Source organism: Centruroides sculpturatus, unplaced genomic scaffold (assembly GCF_000671375.1).
Source record: "Centruroides sculpturatus isolate CEXI.00-Female unplaced genomic scaffold, Cexi_2.0 scaffold31, whole genome shotgun sequence".
NCBI classification, from domain to species: Eukaryota; Metazoa; Arthropoda; class Arachnida; order Scorpiones; family Buthidae; genus Centruroides; species Centruroides sculpturatus.
This window is the reverse complement of record NW_019384496.1, coordinates 1,431,579-1,449,212: the sequence shown is the minus strand read 5'-3', so window position 1 is coordinate 1,449,212 and position 17,634 is coordinate 1,431,579. Positions and strand designations below refer to the sequence as shown.

The 17,634-nt window shown below is 33.3% G+C and overlaps 1 protein-coding gene across 1 annotated transcript in view; it reads left to right on the top strand.

Moving 5' to 3' along the window:
* The window catches only part of LOC111621926 (calpain-D-like), an 83,742-nt gene that overhangs the window by 9,783 nt on the left and 56,325 nt on the right, over nucleotides 1-17,634 (top strand). Inside the window, exons 3-5 of the mRNA XM_023364177.1 lie at nucleotides 2,829-3,012; nucleotides 12,901-13,103; nucleotides 17,460-17,604. Coding sequence (XP_023219945.1) covers nucleotides 2,829-3,012; nucleotides 12,901-13,103; nucleotides 17,460-17,604 — 532 coding nt within the window. The remainder of the gene's footprint in view (nucleotides 1-2,828; nucleotides 3,013-12,900; nucleotides 13,104-17,459; nucleotides 17,605-17,634) is intronic.

Genomic DNA, 17,634 nt, shown 5'->3' with positions numbered 1-17,634 from the left:
TTGTAATTATTTTAATTATTTTTATTTCCAAACTGATTTTAACCAGTTCTATAGTAAGGTAACATTCCAATAGACAATATGCAAAGCTTTTTTTTCAGTTTACAGCAGTATTTATTACACAAAATTTAAGTAAAGCTTAACATGCCGATCTTGCCCCGATCTCCCCTATATTACTGTGAATGACCGATATCTGGCGAATGTCAACATTCTCCAGTGAATGTCAGCATTGACACAGTCGTTCATGTATATGTTACTGTAAAAGACCGAAATCAGAGAACGTCGATATTCTCCGGTGAATGTCGACTCATACAAAATACGTCGGTGAAAAACCGAATATTTGGTTATATTGTTATACATTCGAACAATCGCCGGCGTATGTCGACAAGCACAGATAAGCTTTGGTGGAGGTCGAAGAAATTGTTAATACTTTTGAAGAAAATTGAGCAGTGGCCATAACGAATACCATATTCCAAAGGAAAATATTGAAGAGGAGCTACAACCCACCACGTCTTCATATCAAGCCCTGACTGAACAACACGAAGTTATTTTTATAAAAAGAACGGCCGCGAAAGAGAATCTTCTACTGCGAGCAACGAAAATGTTACGAACCTCAAAAAGAAAATTTCCTTCTGCTCAAATTGGTGACACCGTGTGAATACAAGTCCTTGATGTCGACCGTGGCCGTACAGATGCCCGAAATGTGTTGGCGGTTGTTATTGGAATAGAAGACTTCGACTTTTATAAATTAACAAACAAAAATGGTACCCTCAAGCAGCTTTATTCCCTTAATCAGTTCGTAATTTGTAAAGAAAAGTTACTTTACTTTCCATAGATGATATTTCTTCACAAGAAACATCGCTGAGAGAAGCAGCTGCAGCTAATTCGAAAAGCGAAGGGCAAGGCTATACATGATACATGCTGTCGTTGCAAAATAAAGTGTTCCACGAATAAATGCAGTTGTAAAAGCAAGGGACTCTTGTGAAATTCAAAGTGTCATAACAGTTTAAGTTGTTGCAATAAATAAGATTTTATAACGTTAATCACATAATATATGTATAAGTTTACTATTGCGTATTATTTTTCTTTTCTGATTAAGAATGTACTGTTCGTTTTAGGTTCAACAGCTTATTTACATGCGCTGTTACTTAAGTTTTCTCCTATTTTGACATATTAAAATGTTGTATTTTTGTCTTAACGTAATAAAAACATTTTTATTCAACATTCACCATCAGTGCATGCTGAATGTCGACATTTGCCGGTGTAAGTGAGAAATAATGATTATTTAGCAAATGTTTCGTACATACGCGAAACGACTGTGTGAATGCTGACATTCACCGGAGAATCTCGACATTTGCCAGATATCGGTCATTCACAGTAACATATATACGAAATATTTGCTAAATATCATTATTTCTCACTTACTCCGGAAAATATTTAAAATATTTGCCGGAGTAAGTGAATAAAAATATTTTTATTACGTTAAGGTAACAGCACATGTAAATAAACTGTTGAACCTAAAACGAACAGTACATTCTAAATCATTAAAGAAAATAATACAATAATAAACTTACACATAAATTATGTGATTAACGTTATACAGTCTTATTTATTGCAATAGCTTAAACTGTTAGGCACTTTGAATTGCACAAGAGTCCCTTGCTTTTACAACTGCATTTATTCGTGGAACACTTCTTTTTGCAATGACAGCGTGTATAGCCTTGCCCTCCACTTTTCGAATTAGCTGCAGCTGCTTCTCTCAGCGATATTTCTTGAGAAGAAATATCATCTATGGAAAGTAACTTTTCTTTATAAATTACGAACTGATTACGTTATTACGTGATTATGAATTGATCTGTTAATGGTGTCTTTTATTCGGATATCGCCCACTGACGACCCCTCTCATCCTCCGCCACTCGACCTGACAAACCGTTGAAAAGAACAAAAACGCCATCCAGTGACAAAGTGGGCGGTTTCCACCAAACCGTTGCTGGGAAAAGAGGTACTGTACGATCTTGTCCTACCTCCGGCTACCCACAAAGGATTTGGCGACAGACTGTCCCCTCTCTGTCGACATCGGCTTCTCAGATGTCGTTTCGACCTCCACCAAAGCTTATCTGTGCTTGTCGATATACACCGGCGATTGTTCGATTGTATAATAATATAACCAAATATTCGGTCTTTCACCGGCGTATTTTGTATGTGTCGACATTCACCGGAGAATATTGACATTCTCTAATTTCGGTCTTTCACAGTAACATATATAATACACAGTTTATAAGATTTCCTAATAAACAGTTAAGAGGAATGTTTAAATTTTAAAACTAAAATTAATGTAAAAGCCAGTGTGAATTAATTTTTAAACAAGAAACTTTTCAAATGCTATCTGTTAAATACCTTTATTAATATTACTGGTAATAAAACAGTAATTCTACTGTATTCAACCTAGTTTTGCATCTGATATTCAAAACTCGTTAACTGATTTGGAGTATTTCCAGTTTTTTCCAGCATTAGTTGGGAACCACTCTTCCACTTTTATATGCGGACAGTATCTTTCTTTACACAGTTTCTTTACATGGATTTTCTGGGAACATAACAACCACGTAAAAAACGGAATTGGTGTACTATTTTGTCCTGATTAATAAATTGATGAATTGATTTCTACGGTTCTTTACATATTTTCATTAAGAAAATTTAAAAAAATATATTATAAAAATGTATATTTTTTTTTACTTTTACAATTTTATTCAGTATTATTATTATTACATTTTAAAAACTGTTTTTAAAACTGTTATATTCTTATTTTGTTATTTATTTATTTCAATTTATAGCGTAAAGAAAAGTTCATTGATGAAAGCTTTCCACCGGTTTCAAAATCCTTGTATTATGATCCGAAAATTAATAAAGAAGAATGCCAATGGCTTAGACCTTGTAAAATAGAATCTTGTTATGATGAATCTGAAACAGATTGGGTTATGATTCGATATCCGTTAGAAGCTTCAGATATAATACAAGGTAATACCATGATTTAGCACTTTCTCAATATTAAGATTGAATTCCTTATTGTATACTTAATTAATGCATCTTTAAAAATTTTATGTATATGAATTTTAGATTAAATTACAATCTTTTATTTATTCAGTTGATCCTAATTATTATATGATTACAGTAAATATCTTTACTGTAATCTTTATATATTGAAATCTGTGATTCCATATATAAAAAATTAAATTTTAACTATTCAGATAATAAAATAATAATAATTTTTTCTTGTACTGTTTTCTATTACATTTATAACTTATTCCAATGAATCTATGTCTTTTCATTTCTAATACTGTATATAGATTTATTTCTTTACATTCAACTAACTGTAAATGAAAAATTGAAAAGATATACCAAAATAAAAATGCAAATGTTTTAGTTCTTTACTCTGGTATTAAATTCAGCATTTTCAAACATATTTTAATGACAAATGCTATAAATTATTTCCCACAAAAGCTATTCAGAGTAAACAACACACCATACTGTATATATTCCAGCACGAATACTTATGTATAGTGTGTTGTGTTGAAAAATACTATAATTAGAACTTTTGAAAATGTGATATTATACTTTACTATAATTTAAGTGAAATGTTAGATTTTTACAAAATCAATTCTTCTAGTCAAGAAGTTTTGTGATGATTGAATAAGCCAGTGACGAAATATTATTTGTTTATGTGATTTTTTTTTCTAATTCCTACCTGTTAGCTCTCTTGTGTGATTGCTATGATCGTTTATAATTTTATTGTTATTTTCAATATTTGAAAGAACAAATCATGAGTTTACTTATCTTATGTTTATTTTGGCCTTTTACTGGGAAATGAATGTTCGTTGAGAAATTAATGCAATGAAAAAATTCTGAATATAAAATTTTGCAACGTCTTACTCAGTTTGATATCATTGAATCACTGGAAAAGTATAAATCTTATATTAAGATACACGAGAGAAACTCCAAAAGAAATGCACCATATTTTTTTAAAGGCTTTTAATGTTACAACTCATTATGTTTTAACTACTATAAAAAGAACAAGTCCATGACTCCCTACAACTGTCTTTATTGCACTTCTTTTACGTAAGATGTTGGCCAAACAAAGGACCAGAGTTTCTTTGTTAGCAGTTTTTTTATACCACCATACCCCGAGGCAATGGTATTGCCAATGTATAGAAACCCCGAGGCAATGATTTTGCCAATACATAACAATTTCTCCTCTCTTAATCTGTAGAGTTATAAAATCTTCAAGATACTTTGGTTGACTGCGAATAGCACTTGTCTTTCGCTAAAGTGCTGATTTCTTTAGGGTTAGGGTTGTTTGTTTTTCCGGTTTACTGTTTGTACGGTCGGTGTCTGTATCCTTTGGTAAGGAACGAGGAATTATTTTGTCTTGACGTCGACGCACTGCATCGCCTACAGAAGTAAACGATCTAGGAGAGTCACCAATTTCCGGTTCATTAAAAGTTCTGCTGGAGATTTTCCTGTTTCGTGTGAACTGATTCTTTACGGTTTGAGTAATACTTCTGTTTCACCATTCGACGCAGGGTGATATGGAGAAAATCTAATATGGTGGACGTGTTTTTTTGTAGAAATTCTTAAAATTCTTGACTGACAAAGGTTCTCCATTATCCGATACAATAATATAAGGTATGCCGTGCATTTAGAGTAGATTATGTAGCACAGTGATAACTGTTATAGATGTTACAGAACAGCGGCCGGATGGCCGAGCGGTCAAGGTGGCAGTCCACCGCTCTGGGGGACTTGGGCTCGAATCCGAACGGGTCGAAAAAACCCCAGAAATTTTTCGGGGGTGGTCCGTTCGGATATGTCGGGTCATGTCCCTCACCACCCGGCAGCCCCATTGTGGGCCTGGCCGAACCCATAATGGGCTTGCAAAAAGAGGCCCTCTTAGTGCCCACAGGGCGGAAAGAGTTAAAAAAAGTATATGTTACAGAATTGGTCATTTTTACTTCTGGCCTGCTAAATCTATATGTAATCTAGACCAAGGTCTAGAAGATCAGGTCCACGAGTGAGGAGATGTATTCCTCGAATTGTTTCTTGTTTGTTGACATTCGCTACAATTACTTACTAATTGTTCGATATCCTTGTCCGTCTTGGTCACTAGACATGACTTCTGAGCTTTCGTTTTAACAATACTTAAATAGTTGAATGCAACAATTTTAGTACATTGTCTGTCAATTTCGGAGATATCAAGACTCTAGCTCTCCAAAGGATGCAATCATTTTGCGTAGACAGTTCATTCTTCCTGTTATTATAAGGTTTGAATTTTTCTTCCAATTGAGTTTGCGCCTTCCCTTTTTAATCCACCTTAATACTCTGGATAATACAGGCTCTTTTCCTAAGTGATGCTACTATTCTTGCTTCCAAAAGTGATTGCTGATTCATTTCCATTAAGAATATGTCAGCTGGTTCCGGATATTCACTTTCGCAGGTTTTGAGTGGTAATCTATTCATTCCACCTGCATTTTCTTGCTTTTTCCCAAGCCTTTACACCAAAGTGAAATTATATGATGATAACATGAGTGTCCAACGCAACATACTTGGCGATAATATGGAAAGTATTTTTTGGGGATCTAATAACTCAAGCAATGGCTCATGATCTGTCAGTACTTTGAATACCCTACCTTCAATATATTGATTAAAGAAATTTAATCAATATCTTGAAGGTAGGGTACTGCCTTCAAGATATTGATTAAGGTAAGGTACTGCCTTCAAGATAAGGACAAATGCCAAGACTTCACAATCAATGATTGTAGGCCGGATGGCAGAGCGGTTAAGGTGGCATCCCACCGCTCTGGGGGACCCGGAATCGAATCCAGACGGGTCAAATAATCCCCAGGAATTTTTCGGGGGGTGGTCCGTTCGGATATGTCGGGTCCCGTCCCTCACCACCCGGCCGCCCCATTGTGGGCTTGGCCGAACTCACAATGGGCTTGCTAAAAAAATAGGCCCTCTTAGTGCCCACAGGGCGAAAGGAGTTAAAAAGAAAAAAAAGATCAATGATTGTGTAGTTCCGTTCCGCTTTATTTCACGTTCTACAAGTATAAGCTATTAGCTTTTCTTTACCAAGATCATACTTCAAAGGATCATTTCTGAAGCCTTTCTTTACCATCTATGACGTGGATAGAATGCAGCCGTGTGATAATGAATCACAAGAACAACGGACAATTTTTTTGTTATAATGTACTACAATCAGTAGCGTAGCTACATATTTCAGTGTCTTGAACAAGTAGAATCGGTTCGCCCCTTGTTCCTCGGAAGAGGTCTCGCGAAATTTGTTTTGAACATTTAATTTAAAAACATATATTTAATTATTTCGATTTAAAACCTTACTTAATTTATTTGAGATTCAAGGCATTTCAACAATAAGATATTCAATTTAATAAAAAGTGTTATTATATTATATTAGACTATATTATTATTATAATANGATGACAAAGAAAACATTGTTTAATTTATATTAATATGTATCACTTAAGAAAATTTTAATGAAGATATTTATCTTAATTATGAAAATATAGTAGCATGTTTTTTTAATTTTTGGAACCTAACCCTCCTTTTCGCATAACACGGCAATTTTTTGGAACGTAACTACCGTGTTATACGAGGGTTACCTGCATTTTAAAAAAATTACAAGTTTTTTTAATTTTAAGTTTATTTAAAGACATTTTAATATTCAATATGACCTATGCTGAACGTATACAATACTAAAAACATCCTACACAACTATGTATTATATTGGTACTGCATTAAAAAGATTGGGAAAAGTTTATCACCACACTGGCTTACTCTATAATTCCAAAATTCCATAAATCAGTCTTTTTTAAACTCTGCCCCGTGGGAACTAAGGCACTAAGAGGGCCTCTTTTAGCAGGCCGGGCCCACAATGGGGCAGCCGAACCCAAAATGGTGAGGGACCTCCCCAAAAAATCAAAAATCTGTGGGACCCGGAAACAATAGGCTTTCACCTTGACCTCTCGGCTGTTTCCATAAACCAGTCATTAGGTGTGTGCAGGGTCCTTTGTTTCAAAAATAATTTGGCTTTTTTCTCTCTCTTTCCATTCTGTGGGAACTAAGAGAGTATTTTTTCGTACCTTTCTTGGGGTTTGGCCAGGCTCACAAAGGGGGCTCTAGTTGGTGAGGAACGGGACTCGACATATCCCAGTCAGACCGCCCATGAAATATTCCTAAGAAGTTGCTCGTCTGGATTCGATCCCGGGTTCCCCCAGAAGGATAGGCTGACGTCTTATCTGCCTCGGACGTCGCGCATTGTTCAAAGTATTTGTTTTTGAACAATATAGTAAATTATTAGAAATTATAACAATAACGCTAATACATTTTATTCAACATTACGTGTGCTTCGTGTCTGGGTACTATGAATGTATGTATGTTCATATTTTATTATTTAGTTTAAATAATAGAAGCGTGTAAATCTTTGAACGGTGTTTATATATTTTACGTAATGATTGGCCTTAAGTTTGTTTATATACGCCAACGCGACACGTGGGCGATGCCTCCGGAGGTCTTTACGGGAAACTGGTCCTTATTTAGGTGTTAAAAACGTGAAAAAACCCGTAAAACTCCACATGGCCAGTCCGTTTGCGAGGCGCGAACTCAGGATCATAATTCAGTGATTTTATCCTCGGTGGCGGATTGCTCGTAAGTACAATTTTTCCCAAAATTTCATCTCTGCTAGACATCATTCTAGTAGAGTTTTAGGCCAAGGACTTTAAACTACAAGGATAGCCTGATCCCGTATATTTGTTAGCATGACCTTGGATCTATGTGACGTCACAGCAAGTCCTCTACTTCAACATGACAGACCTTTCAAATAACAAAATACGATAAAATATTAAATCATTTCTTAATTAATTATTAAATTACTACTAAATGTAAACTACTGTAGAATTTTCGGATTTAATAANGAGGCCCTCTTAGTGCCCACAGGGCGGAAAGAGTTAAAAAAAGTATATGTTACAGAATTGGTCATTTTTACTTCTGGCCTGCTAAATCTACATGTAATCTAGACCAAGGTCTAGAAGATCAGGTCCACGAGTGAGGAGATGTATTCCTCGAATTGTTTCTTGTTTGTTGACATTCGCTACAATTACTTACTAATTGTTCGATATCCTTGTCCGTCTTGGTCACTAGACATGACTTCTGAGCTTTCGTTTTAACAATACTTAAATAGTTGAATGCAACAATTTTAGTACATTGTCTGTCAATTTCGGAGATATCAAGACTCTAGCTCTCCAAAGGATGCAATCATTTTGCGTAGACAGTTCATTCTTCCTGTTATTATAAGGTTTGAATTTTTCTTCCAATTGAGTTTGCGCCTTCCCTTTTTAATCCACCTTAATACTCTGGATAATACAGGCTCTTTTCCTAAGTGATGCTACTATTCTTGCTTCCAAAAGTGATTGCTGATTCATTTCCATTAAGAATATGTCAGCTGGTTCCGGATATTCACTTTCGCAGGTTTTGAGTGGTAATCTATTCATTCCACCTGCATTTTCTTGCTTTTTCCCAAGCCTTTACACCAAAGTGAAATTATATGATGATAACATGAGTGTCCAACGCCACATACTTGGCGATAATATGGAAAGTATTTTTTGGGGATCTAATAACTCAAGCAATGGCTCATGATCTGTCAGTACTTTGAATACCCTACCTTCAATATATTGATTAAAGAAATTTAATCAATATCTTGAAGGTAGGGTACTGCCTTCAAGATATTGATTAAGGTAAGGTACTGCCTTCAAGATAAGGACAAATGCCAAGACTTCACAATCAATGATTGTAGGTCGGATGGCAGAGCGGTTAAGGTGGCATCCCACCGCTCTGGGGGACCCGGGATCGAATCCAGACGGGTCAAATAATCCCCAGGAATTTTTCGGGGGGTGGTCCGTTCGGATATGTCGGGTCCCGTCCCTCACCACCCGGCCGCCCCATTGTGGGCTTGGCCGAACTCACAATGGGCTTGCTAAAAAAATAGGCCCTCTTAGTGCCCACAGGGCGAAAAGAGTTAAAAAGAAAAAAAAGATCAATGATTGTGTAGTTCCGTTCCGCTTTATTTAACGTTCTACAAGTAACTATTAGCTTTTCTTTACCAAGATCATACTTCAAAGGATCATTTCTGAAGCCTTTCTTTACCATCTATGACGTGGATAGAATGCAGCCGTGTGATAATGAATCACAAGAACAACGGACAATTTTTTTGTTATAATGTACTACAATCAGTAGCGTAGCTACATATTTCAGTGTCTTGAACAAGTAGAATCGGTTCGCCCCTTGTTCCTCGGAAGAGGTCTCGCGAAATTTGTTTTGAACATTTAATTTAAAAACATATATTTAATTATTTCGATTTAAAACCTTACTTAATTTATTTGAGATTCAAGGCATTTCAACAATAAGATATTCAATTTAATAAAAAGTGTTATTATATTATATTAGACTATATTATTATTATAATATAGTCTAATATAATATAATAATAAAACAAAATATAATTCTTTAAGCACGGAGTACCTAATAATATTTACTACATAGTATAAAAACTGTATTGACAAAATGTATGCAAGTTTAGTTTCATAACAAATACATAATAACACATTAAAAAAATCTTCAAGATTGTTGTTTTCTCGCGTTTTCGTTTGCAAATTGGCCAATCACATTCTCCAGATCAAGTTGACAAGCTATTGTTTTTTCAATTGATATAGCCAAGGAACTAAGATAGTGTTGTGACATGCTGCTTCTTCTTAAATAAGTTTTGATTAATTTTAATTTTGAAAAACTTCGTTCTGCTGTCGCTGTCGTCGCCGGTAAAGTTAAAAAAATGAGGCGTGCTGTAATAATGTTGGAGAACTACTTGAGGCTGCAGTGTGAATTAAAAGCAGTTCGACAACTTCGCGTTTAGAAGTAATTTATTTTACCTGAGTATAAAAAAAAAACATTTTAAATCGAAGCAATTGAGGTCCAAAACTAGGCGAAATGTTGGAGGGATGTGCCGATTTTAAAAATTCTGATCCTTCTAGAATATTTTTGTCAGATGACGCCACAAGATATGCAAGTGATAAACACTTAAAAAGTGTACAAAATTGTCGAACGGATTCAAATCTAATAGTTAATTGATTAATTATTAAAACCAAACATTTTTTACAAATGTTTTTACAAATTTTATTTTGCCTTTTCTAACTTTGCGCCCTCATGATTCGTGCGCCTGGAGCACTTTGCTCCAACTGCTCCACGGTAGCTAATCCTCTGACTACAATTCTTTCTGAAGTCGGCATTTCTTTTGCTTTAGAGAAAGCCCTGTCGTCCAGTTCACTTGGATTCTTTATCTAATAGTCTGTGCAGAGGGTTCTAACATAGTCGTCTTGTTTGATAAGAATCTTTCATAAAAATGAGTCCAAGAAAGGCTTGTAATTTAAGTCTGTTTTAGTTTTAGGTATGGGAGCCATTTTTACTGCTTCTAATTTTTGTGGGTTTGGCGTGTGCCTATCGAGTCAATTGCATAGCCCAGCAACTCTATAAAATTCACATTTATTCGGCTATAGCTTTAAACGAGCTCTTCACCAGTCTCTTCAATATTTATGCATTCTATCATTATGCTTTTCGATATCTTTTCCTTCAATCATTAGCCTATGTCATCCAAATATATTGCTATTCCGAATATACTTGCTAACAATGATTCCATAAAACGCTGAAAAATATCTATGGCTGCCGAGTTCTCGAAAGGTAGTCTGGTTACTTGGAATAGTCCCTTGATTAATAGTGTTTATAGTTAACACCTCTGAAGATTCCCCATCAACTTTTAATTCTTGATAAGTGTGCGCAGTAGCCAACTTTAAAAAATATCTTCCATTTGGAAAGTAGGTAAGGCCGCGTTTCTTTATGCAGCGAGAATGTAGCGAAATGACGTCACGAGCAGCTCGTAACGTCATTTAGAAACAGGTTTTAGAGTGTTCTCTGTAAAGCGCAACTTAAAACCCCTTAGGTCTAAAAAACCTAATGTGTGTTTTTTTAACTCTTTCCACCCTGTGGGCACTGAGAGGACCTCTTTTTGCAAGCCCATTATGGGTTCGGCCAGGCCCACAATAAGGCTGCCGGGTGGTGAGGGACGGGGCCCGACGTATCCGAACGGACCACCCACGAAAGATCCCTGGGGATTTTTCGACCCGTTTGGATTCGAACCCGGGTCCCCCAGAGCGGTAGGCTGCCACCTTGACCGCTCGGCCATCCGGCCATTATTTTAATCCCTTCGCTACCACTGTCCCAGACTCATAAATTTTATCCAGTGGGATGTAACGATATATGATTGATAATTTTAGATACAACTTTTTCCCACAGGTTCTCTTCTGAAGTCATGTTATATTCCCCAGTTCTACTCCAATGATTTATATGACATATGAGGATTGAAGGGTATCCAATTTGGTTAAAGTATTATTTATTTTTTGTTTCGTATAAAATGACTTTGAAATTTTGTCATTTCTTTTGCTAAATACGGGACAAATGGGCGTCCCGACAAAATTTGTCTGGACACCGGGACATTTCTTTAAAAAGAGGGACAATCCCGTATATACGATCTAATTAGCTAACGATCTAATTAGTCCGTAAGTCCGCGATCCGTTTTTCGGTACGTGTCACAATTGAATTTAAATGAATTAATAAAAATCGCGTTAATTGACATTCGCCTAATATAAATGACATCCACGAGTTTGTGTTTAAGTATGCTTATGTTCAATAACAAAAATGTATTAATATAATATTAATATTTAGTACGAGTATTTATTAATACTAAATATCCAGTTAATTAAAACCAAAATTATAATAATTGCATAAATAAAATGCATGAAATACAGATAAAAAGAAAAAAAAAAAATAAGGCCTTGTTTTGGGGGAGTCGAGAACGGATTAATCCATTTTATATTGTTTATGGAAAAATTTGTTTCGGTTTTCGAACAACTTTTAGGAACGAATATCGAATTAAGTTCAAAAACCGAGGTTTGACTGTAGATAGACTTCCAAGCATTCTTTGTACGTTTTCCAAGAACCCAGCGTATTGGGGGGATCAAATTCATTAATACTCCCAAAAGTAGACATATTAATTAACATAACCAGTGGCACACCCAAAGAGGGAAGGGGCCTTGGCACCCCCAAAGTAAAAGGAAAAAGAAAACGTTAGAAAATTTTCCAAAAATCTTTTTCTAAGCAAAATTCATTTATTTATTTATACTGTATTGTGTCATATCTTTTATTTCTATCCTACTTATGAATTAGCAGTCACATTAGGTAGAAATTTTTAATGAATTCACATTAAAAGTTTTTTATCCATTCAACTCGGCTCCCCCTAAGATTAAATTCTGAGTAAGGTAAGGATATCTGTGAGAGTCTAATTTATAATGATAAATGGGATTTACTAAAATTCTTTATTCAGGTGTCACTGAACATAACCCAGAGTCTTATGGAAACACAGTACTTGTGCAAAATATCAGATATGATTCTTGTTGCCAAATATTGTCTTTACTGCAATGAAAAAGAACAAGTTCATGACTTCTTACAATTGTCTTTATTGCACAAGACACTGGCAGACAAAGGACCAGGATTCCTTTGTTAGTCGTTTCTTACACATCCCAGACTCTGAGGCAATGATGTTGTCAACATTATGTATTGACAACATCATTGTTAAAGCTGTATATTCTAATTATTTTTGAAGGAGATAAAATAACTTAATAGATATTTTTATTGGTTTATCAATGATTTGATGTATTAATTTAGTTTAAAAATGAGAAATCACATTATGAATATACATACATATAATTCTTATTTATTTTTTAAAATTTTGCATAGGTTCTCTTGGAAATTGTTGGCTTGTGAGTGCTTTGACTGTATTAGTTAAACAGCCACAGCTATTAGAAAGAGTTATTGTTACAAAAAATATATGTCCAGAAGGAGCCTATCACTTTCAGTTATATAAAAATGGTTATTGGAAATCAGTTGTAGTTGATGACTTGCTTCCATGTGATGCCGATGGATTTCTGCTATATTCAGAAGTAAGTTTAAAAATTGTATGTTTGATCATTATAATATAACTGAATCCAATAATTTATAGTTTAAATATATTAATCTCTATTTGAAAATTACATATTCCTTACATTTATGTTGTTATATATCTATAATATACTTTTATTCAATATAAATAATCTAAGGCAGTATTAATAAAAATGAGTATCTTGTATTTCAGGCATTCTTCTTAAAAAATTTTTTAATTTTAGGAAGATTAATGTTTTCAGGACATTTATAATTCCATTATAAGAACTACTTGAAAAAAATAATGTTCTAATCTCAAAATTCTAAATTGAATATATATTCTTTGAAGTATAAGTAACATAAATTACATAATAAATAATTTCAAGTACTTAAAGTTAACCAACATGGATTTCTTTAAAAAAATAATTAAAAAGGAAGTAATATAAACTAAAAAAGAGGAATAAGGATTTTAGAAGACCCACATGAGCAATTTTAAAACCACTTTCATTACAACTACTGTACCTTGTCCTTGTCTATGACTATATCCATTGATCTAGGCCAGTGTTTTTCAACGGGGGCAATATCGCCCCCATGTAGGCGTTTTTCCATGTTGAGGGGGCAATTAGTAATAATTTATATTTTGGGGGCAAAAACAATTTTCTGGGCGATATAGTAAAACATTATATTAAGAATAATTAGATATTTTATTCGTTATATCGTACAATAATTAAACAAATAACATTATACTAGTCACTAGTTTATTCAATGCAGTATGAATTTGGCGTTAGTCTTGGTCCTCGGCATTGGAATTTTGAAGTGAAGGTGGCGATAATAGGTAACGGTTTTATTGAAGGGGGCAACAATTCGTTAGAGGTTGAGAAACACTGATCTAGACCATTCTTTTTTGTGTCATTATACCTCAAAAGACACATTCGAGTATAAGATAGCTTATTCCAAAATTGGATATGTCAGGCCATTCTAATTTCAAGTATCTGTTGGAAATTTACTTTTAATATCTTTACTGGTGAAAAAGGAATTCAAAACATTAATACTTTAATACAAATATTTTTCATTCACATATCTTTTCTTTGTTGTTCTAATCAATTTTTCAATTGTCTATAGGTACTACTTATTCACAATTTTAGTTCTCATTTTTTTTTATTTAGTGGGATCTGGTTATACTTCTGCTCTTTCTGTTTGAAGTAATTTTTCTTTTTCATTTCAAATGTAGTTGAAGACTGTAGGATGACTTAATTTTATTATTTGTAAATTAGAGTCTGCTATGTTCTTAACTGGTTTTTTTCAATTAAATGTGAAATTACTCTTTTCTCAATCTATGTTTGTTAGGATGTGTTGCCTATTCAGTATGAAAAATATTTCTATTAAAATATTAATGTTTCTGTGTATCTGTAAGATTGTCCTATTTTTATATAAGTAATCTCTTTTCCATAATGGTTCTTGTATGCTTGAAATTAGAATGGCCTCAGTTATTATGAACTATGCCTCAGTTATTAAATCCCCCTCTCCCTCTTCATAACAGTGATATTCATATTAGTTCCAGCTTTAGGATTTATCTTATATATGGATTAACCTGATGCAGGCCACTGAATATAGCCAAAAACATTCATTTTTCAAACAGTGAATGTTGGAAATTGAGAGGAAAGTGTAAGTTTTTGTGATGTTCATATCTAAATAATGGGCACTTGTGTTGTGAACTTGATCCATTTGTAGGATTACCCAAACTACTTTTTTTTTTGCATTAATTTCCATTAAAACATCTTTGTGGACCTCTTTTTCATTCCATAATAAGTTATTGTTGTCAACATAATGAAATACTGCAACAGTTTTTCATATTAAGGTCTCAAGTATTGTAAGATCTGTGAAGCTCAAGCAAATTTCAGAAAAGTTTCTTCAATCTGGAATCAAACAAATTTCTTTCAGAAAAAATGAAAAAATTGTGGATAAATATGTACATAATTTGTTTTATTTTTTTTTCTCCCTTCTGTTTTGATGTGGATTTCTTACTCAATCTGGACTTGTTTGTTTTGCCTTTGATTTTCATTTAGTTGATTATTAGTTTGAGCATTACTTTGTTTAGTTTAATTCATTTTATTCTTATTTTCACTTACATGCTTCAAGTCAAATTTTACAACTTATCTTGTAAAATTATGTACAAATAATAATCTAAAACATTGCAAGAAATGAGGAGAATGCATTTTATTATTTTATTTTACAAAAATAAGAATAAATACAAATACTAAGATCAGATTTCAGTTGTTTCATTTTTCATGCACATTACCACCTAATACAGAAATTCCCAGTATATAACTTCTTGGGCTAAGTTGATTGAAACAGAACATTGGACACATTCAGTGCACTCAGCAGCTATGTAACGGTTGAACAGTTGTGGAACAATGTTTATAATGGCTTGAAAAATCTTATGTAGTCTGAATAACTCTTATGTAAAATCTTATGTAATTGTTTATAGTATGACTTTTAAAATGATTATCAAAGCAATCTTTATCTTATAACTGGACAAGCTTAAATTGTAGATATGATAATTTGGTGATAATAACTGTTATGTAGATGTTTATGTACAGTACATAACAATAGATGTAATCTACTGTTATATAGATGTTGAGTGTACTGGACATACTCATTATTTACCATAAGATTACTTTCTGGTTACTTATTAAAGAATTCTAGTTACTTTTTCAGTCTCATCTGTCACTTGCAGCCTTTAATATGTCTGAATTTCACTGTATAAATGTTTGTAATTAATTTCAGTTCAATTTCTATCTGTATATTGTTTAAATTAGTATAATCGTAACAAAATATTTAGAAACTGTATATTCTTATTAATGAATCCAGAATGATATCATTTTTTATATATATTAAAAATGTTTTAAATATTTAAATTCAGAATTTTAAAATTATTTTTGATGATAAAATTTTATAAGTTCTCAGAATGAAAATGCTGACATGACATTTTGAATAGTTTGTAGCGCTACGCGACTATGTATTGTTATTATATGTATGTATATATATTTTTTGTCGGGTTCCTTTGTGTTTTGTATCGGGTTTTTGTCATTTATGCGATGTCACGTGTGTGTGTGTGTGTTATGATGTCACCGCTTGGGTGGAGCTTTCCGATTGGTCCAAGGTGGGACACGTGGTAAAGCGGACTTCCGGACAGCGGGAGATATAAAACGTGTGAACTCCCGTTATAAGGATTATTCTGGTCTCTGTACCCGTTGAGGAGAGTGGTCGTTATATTGGTAAAAATAAACCTTTTCTTTGTTTCCGTGCACGTGTTGGTCATTTACTGTGTCCTTTGTTTTATTGCCCCGTGGATTCCTATCTACAGCATACTCTACAAGTTTTAGTTTTCTACATAAACAACATCCAAGCATTTTTTGTTTTTCAAATGCTTATCTTGCCACACTAACAGCATGATGATCAACAACAAACTTTATTCATCTTTACATGCACTTAATTAATGATACTAGCACTTCCATATGGGCCCTTTGTGATGCAAGCATGCTAAAATCATGAAATCAAGATAGTTTTTATATCTGCCCATGAAGAGTCATCTGCAAAACATCATGCTGATTGGACTATTTTTTCTCAACGATACATTTTTCTAACATAGGATGTTTTCTATGTCAAAAATCAAGTTTAAATAAAATGAAGAAAAATCATCTTTAGATAACTAACTCATAAGTACACAAAATCTTTATAAATGATAATGTACAGGAATACCAAGAGGAAGGCAAAGGGAGCAAATTGCCCTGGATCCAAGGAAATAGGGACCTCTATACTACGTTTTTTTCATTTTTACTTTACTTAAATATAATAATTTAATTTGCTATAGGACCCCCAATATGTATTCTGCTGTAGATCCTGTTGCCCTCTGGTGGCTCTGAAGATGCAAATTTTATTATTACCAATTAACTTATATTTTTATAACTTAAATTTACCATTTTTAAAGCATTTACAAATTAAAACATTTAATTTTTTACATATAATTTTCATATAATGTTCAATGATAGTTTATATTTATGTTTTTAAATTATATATTGGTGATAATTCTCATTTAAATTGCTTCGTGATAATAGAAAAAATGGTTTGCTCAATTTGGTAATCCATACACTTTTTTACAAATAATACATTCATCAAATTTCAAAAGAACAAGTTTTCTAAAATTATATTAGAAAGTTTGTTCTTTTTTCATTTACTATTGATAAATGATTAGTTTCAATAATTATATTGATTTATATCAGCTAATTATATTGATTTATATTTTTAGTATTTTCAATATTAAAACTTGTAAACAAGTTTTAATATTGAAAACTTTAACATACATGAAATTTTCATAGGCAAAAAGAAAACAACTTTGGGTTTCATTGATTGAGAAAGCAGCTGCCAAATTATATGGTTGTTATGAAGCTTTAGAATCTGGAAGGGTTATTGATGGACTACAAATTCTAACAGGTGCTCCTTGTGAGAATATAATTTTGAACCGTAAGTAATTTTTGATCAAAAGATATGAAA